Source organism: Alosa sapidissima, chromosome 12 (genome assembly GCF_018492685.1).
Source record: "Alosa sapidissima isolate fAloSap1 chromosome 12, fAloSap1.pri, whole genome shotgun sequence".
Classification (NCBI taxonomy): Eukaryota; Metazoa; Chordata; class Actinopteri; order Clupeiformes; family Clupeidae; genus Alosa; species Alosa sapidissima.
Genome location: NC_055968.1, coordinates 30,264,712 through 30,270,711, shown reverse-complemented (window position 1 = coordinate 30,270,711; position 6,000 = coordinate 30,264,712). Strand labels below are relative to the sequence as shown.

At 44.5% G+C, this 6,000-nt stretch overlaps 1 protein-coding gene across 2 annotated transcripts in view; it reads right to left on the bottom strand.

Moving 5' to 3' along the window:
* The window catches only part of rxrgb (retinoid X receptor, gamma b), a 26,081-nt gene extending 21,114 nt beyond the window's left edge, over positions 1 to 4,967 (bottom strand). Inside the window, exon 1 of one of the 2 annotated variants that reach the window (XM_042057249.1) lies at positions 4,819 to 4,967. In XM_042057249.1, coding sequence (XP_041913183.1) covers positions 4,819 to 4,849 — 31 coding nt within the window. In that variant the 5' untranslated portion in view covers positions 4,850 to 4,967. The remainder of the gene's footprint in view (positions 1 to 4,818) is intronic. The other variant, XM_042057248.1, reaches the window with a different exon arrangement.
* Between the last annotated feature and the right edge of the window lie 1,033 nt (positions 4,968 to 6,000).

Below are 6,000 nucleotides of genomic sequence, written 5' to 3'. Positions count from 1 at the left end.
GCACAACTTAGTACAACCTGGAAAATCATAGTGTGGTGGTCAATGTTAATATGGTGGTGGGCCGCCACAAATAAGTCAATGTATGGAAAACACTGGTATGTGTGTGTGTGTGTGTGTGTGTGTGTGTGTGTATCTGAGGAAGAAAGGGACAGAGAAAAAGGAAGAGAGAGAAGGGCAACTGACCATAAAAAGAGTCTCCTCTCCCCATTCTGTTTTCCCAGGGTGCAGCAGTGTACTTAGAGCTGACGAATGGGCCTATTAGACTGGTTCAGTGGTAACAGTGCAAACACACACACACACACACACATGAAACCCAGTCTAATGGTGAGCTGCTGAGCTTCCAGCAAGGCTTGCCAGACCTTGTTGCACACTTCTTTGTGAGGGCCGGTGAATGTGTTCTGTGTGAGACAGAGACTGTGTGTGTGTGTGTGTGTGTGTGTGTGTACGTGCGTTATCTAATGGACCTCGCATTCCGAGAGTGGTCTATTTCTGTGCCTGTCTGTGCTGCTGTGTGGCAAAAAGCCCTCGAAATAAAACCCACAAGACAAAACACATTAAGCACAACCCAATGGAGCGCCACTGACAGCCCATACACACCACACACACAACCAAACAGTCCGCACACACACACACAGACACACACACACACACACACCAACAAGCCTCATGCAGACAAACATGCACAGACAACTCCAACACACACACACACACACATCCTCAGACATTCACTCACAATTGTATCAAATGATCTGGTCTTGCCAGAGTCAGCCCCAGGGCAACACACACACTTCATTGATGTCCATTCGTACATTGAGAATGAAAATCCTATTCAGCCCTCAGCTCATCCATGTGGAATGCAACCATGGATAATCCAACCCAGGTATACAACATGCTGCCTAGTATTTATCTCATTTACAAAACACATACATGCACACACTCATATCAACACACACACACACACACACACACACACACACACACACACACACACACACACACACACAACAAATCAACACACCCAGTGGTTAAAGTGGGATTTGGCAGGTCGGGGAACCCTAAAATCTAGTGTCGGTGCAAGGGGGAAAAGGGGCAAAAAAGGTGAATACATATATTGTGTGAATGTGTGTGGTGTGTGTGTGTGTGTGTGTGTGTGTGTGTTTGTGTGTGTGTGTGTGTGTGTGTGAATGTGTGTGGTGTGTGTGTGTGTGTGTGTGTGTGTGTGTGTGAATGTGTGTGGTGTGTGTGTGTGTGTGTGTGTGTGTGTGTGGGGGTGAGTATACAGTATATTCACACATAAACACACAGTCAAATTATTCCCCTCACTTCCATGCTCTAGTCTAGACACACTGTGTTGATTGGCTGGGATTGTTTCTAGCACAAACACTGCCTAGACAGCAGGACAGCTAGCCTGGTTGACACTAGACCGCTTCTCAAATCTCTATTGAAAATTAGTCTGGAACGGCTTCATTGATTTAAATGCAGCTGCATTTAAAACCTTCATTTACAAGAAATATTTGATTGCTGCACTTCTGAAACTATTTGATAAAAGTTTAATGCATCAATTTAACTTTAATTTCAATACTGGTTATGCCGCTGAAGGTCATAAATCAATGAAGCCTTTCCAGACCCACTATCAATAGAGATTGCATTTAAAGAAAACGCAAGTCCATATCTGTTTAACCCACTCGCTATCAGTGCAGTTATTGGTTGTGTTGAATGCATTGCTCTATCTGTCATCAAATCGATTGTGATTGGTTCCTGGGTTTTTGGAACTTTGGAAATGGGTGTCAATGGCCTCCTTGCCAGACTGACCTGCAGAGCAAATTCAAATTTGATAACAGGTTCACCTGGGTTTTCCCAGGCTACTGGATAGCTGAATTACACAAAAAGTGTATGGGAATAGAATCATGGACTGTGCATTAAGAGCATATTACAACAATTGGTTATGTTGTAATGTTGTATATGTGCTTCTCTGTGTGTGTGTGTGTTTACGTATATGTTGTTTACAAGTTTGAAGTGCTGTGCATGATAAGAGTCTCAATTAGATCAGGACACTGACCTTTATGGCTAATGAGTAATTACCCACAGTTCTCTCTCTCTCTCTCTCTCACTGTCCTTCTGAACAGGGCAAATTGGCAAACACTAGCACAGCTGCACTAAATAAGGAATTGCTCATGTGTGTGTGAACTTGGTAGGGGGCCTAATAGAACATGTAGTCTTATAAATATAAATACTCTCATGTAAGACATGAACCACACATTTCCAAGCCCGCAAACATAATATGATAACTTATTACATACATGGCAAAGACTTTTTACAACAGTAACTATATTTCATTATCTAAGCAACTCATGTGTGTAACAAAGGATATGACGGGACATGAACAATATGGACATGTTAACTGTGGGATCCTATCAGGTAAACTCCCAGTAAAAAGTGAACTCGGTGTGCTTTTTGGTTTGGTTGGTTGGGCCATTGCATATGTGTGTGTGTGTATGTGTGTGTGTGTATGTTCTGTTAGTGGTGTTGAAGGGTGTGTCCTCGCAATGATTTCTACCGCCTGCATGGGGCTGACTTTCCACATGTGTGTCAGTGTGTTCGTGTGCATGTTGAAGTCTGCTTGTTTGTCGTCATGTGCGTACATAAACATCTACATGCACACTTTGCACGTGTGTGTGCTTGTGTGTGTGTGTGGGGGGGTACATGCACGGACACATCTCTATGTGTGTGTGTGTGTGTGTGTGTGTGTGTGTGTGTGTGTGTGTGTGTGTGAGCTGAGCTACTGAGTTGCATTCCTGACAGCAGCTTCTGTGAATTCTTCGAAGGTGTCTCTCTTGCCTCATTCGAGAGCCCCACTCTCAGCTTGCACACAGAGCATTCCTTGCTTGCCCCAGGAGCAGAATTGGCTGTGAGTGAGCTGAGCACTGCCTCAGTCCTTTACTGCAAAGCGCTCCCTCTCATCTGGGACATGGTGACACAGACAGACCCACCACTCTGGCACTAAACAGGACTGACTTCTTTTCTCCAGAATACAGCCTGAGCCTGGCTGAGTGAGGCTGTGTGGGCCCTGAGGGACGAGGGTTGTTTGAGCCGATTCCACCTGAACACAGGCGACCCTTAACTGAACTCAGCCCGCCAGCCTTGACCGCAGCTAGCCAGCAAGTTCAGACAGCCAGACCTGAGCGGTCGCTCATTCTCTCCACAAGGGAAACGTGAAAAGAGCATGCAGGTTCCATTCAAAGAATGAAAATCCCGCACACATGACTGGTGTGTCACACTTGAGTGAGTGGTAGCCATGAACACACACACACACACACACACAGAGTCAGGGCTATTTTCAAAATGAATATCGATAGGCAAGAGAAATTGTAGAAACATTCAAAGAATATGGTGGTGGAGTGCATGTGTGTGTTTAGGTTCATTGATTACCCTGACTATTGACTTGCGGTCCAGAGTATCTCTGTCACTCCATGTCCCCTAACACACATACACACTCTCTTTCTCTCTCTCTCTCCTGTCTCTCTCACACAAAATCTTATGTCTCTTTCCACCAAAAAGTGGCCTTTGAATAGGCATCGCAAATTCAATTGTGCTGTTGTGTGTGGGGCATTGTGGCTTTAAAAGAGTGACCGATTAGATTGACAGTAAAAGTAAGAGAATCACATGCTGTTTTCCATGGACGTTCTTAAGGAATAAATGCAGAACGCAAAGGAAGGCTAGTCGAATGCATCGACACGCGTGGAGATCAAAGCACGCACACACACCCCAATGGCGTGTGCGTGATTTATTTTAAGACAGACCAACGCATCCCGTTTTTGAAAAAGAGTGACCACTTGTTTATCTATACTTAGGATTCATTAAACTTTCACGTTAACAGTAATAACAGCGCACGTTTCACCATGCCCTCTACTAAAAGAATTGCTTAGCTATAGGATAATTCAGATGATCTGCAAACTATGCCCATAGCTTGGGCGAGGATAGAAAGAAACATTGACGTTCATTACAGACATACACACCTATTCTTTTCTAATGACAGTCGCGACGCACAATAAGGAAGAGCCAACGTAGGCTACTTAGCTCAACTGTAGGCTATGTAGAGTAGAATAGGCTATAGCCTACGTTACTCTATAAACAATGGTCAAAACATTTAGATATTTTCAGCCAGAATAGGCTAGCCTATAACTCGATAACTAAGTACTTATGTAGCCTATAATCTGCATAGGCAAGAATAACAGCCAGATAACTCGTTTGTAACAACATCATGGTGAAAACTGATGGCTAATTACTTCAATTTGAAGGCTAGGCTACTTCCAGTCCTGGAAGTCGGAGAGATTCAACAATAGCGAACTCTCCGATCACATGCACACACGCTTTTCTCGTAGGCCTACTGATAAACCATCCCAGACCAATAAATTGCCATTCTGCCACAACGCTTTAGCCGAACATCGTGGTTGGAAAGCCATAAATTACGTAAGCGCCGTTAAAGTGCCAACCCCTGACCTTGTCTGAGAAGCAGAATCGAGATCACCTGACTTTGGAATCGCCGCTGCCTTCACGTCAATTATCAGAGACAACGAGGCAAGCCTTAACTTCACTGATAATAACGCCGTTAGCACACATCTCAGACTAAAGTCCACAGTTTGCTTAAGCCATCTTCTAGCACTTCTCAACAAGCTAGGCTGAAATTGCATAGGTCCATAAACAAGGAAACAAACGCGCAGAGCACTATCTCAGCTTGAGCAGACAGCAGGAAAGTTGTAGCCTACTGTCAAACTAAACAAAGCGAGAATATAGACTACAAGACAGAGGCACACTTACTTAGGTGTAAGTAGGCGTCATTATTATCCATAGTGCAATGAAGCCCGTGTCTTTTCCCCGTAGTGCTTGTAGTAGTTTAGCCGTCCCACACAGCGGCATCTCACTGAGTTCCGCTCCTCGGCCCAAGTGAACTAGTCTTCAACGCTAGCGCACTGACGCGGGGCCCTGCGAGGGGGTGGTGAGAGGAGGGCTTCTCCCAATGACAACATTCATCCATAATCACCATGGTGGTTGTTTATGACTGTTACAACTCCAGGCTACATACGTGCAGTTAAAATTCGTATGAACAGCAGTGGACCGAAACATTAAGGCGCACATTTCTGTGTGTATGGCCAGTCAGATTTTCTTTCTTTTTTCCTTCCTTTGTTTCCATAACTCTATTTTCAAATAATAATTTATGTATGTAGGCTATGTAGCCTATTTATTTAGCCTACTTACTTATTTATTCATTTGTTTCTGAAGACATCATGTGCACTCACTACACAAACCAGAACGTTTAAATAAGCAATAGCCTGTGTTCTGACTTTCAACAAGGGTTTATTTTATCTTGTTGCACATAGTCATTATGGTTTTGGGAAGTCACGCTGGTTTGGATTCCTTTGGTATATTTGGTAGAAAGCAAATGTAGGCTATATTGTCTCAGTCTGTTTTCGGTCTGAGGATATACTTATTCACGGCTTGTCTGTCATTTGTAGGCTATTGGTTCATGTGCGCAATCTCTGAGTAGCCTACTGGATCAGAGACCCCCTGGTAGCCCCCTAGATCTTTCTTAGTGGTGCGGGGTCATATAAGGGTGAGGCGAGCTCCCTCCTCTCCGCGGAGGGTTATTCAGAAGTCAGCGGCGCCCGCAGTCTTGAACTCTAGATCGGCAGACACTCTGTTAGCGCAGCCGCTGACCACTCGATACCATGGAGCATCGGCCCTGCCCTCCCTCTAATGGGGCCGGGTAAACCCCTTTTACCGTCCCCCCCGGCTGCCATACTTGTAAGACCGACCCATAAAAGAGCACAGGAGGATGGTAACAAAGATGAATAGCCTTTTTTTCTTCAACCCATTCCACACTAATCAGGGCTTTTCATTTGTAAGTTCCCGTTCCCTCCCCTCCCCCTGCTCCATTAGATAACGTAAATTCATTAAAGTCAAGCAAGGGGATTAAAATGATCATTTGTCAATTCCTCCTTT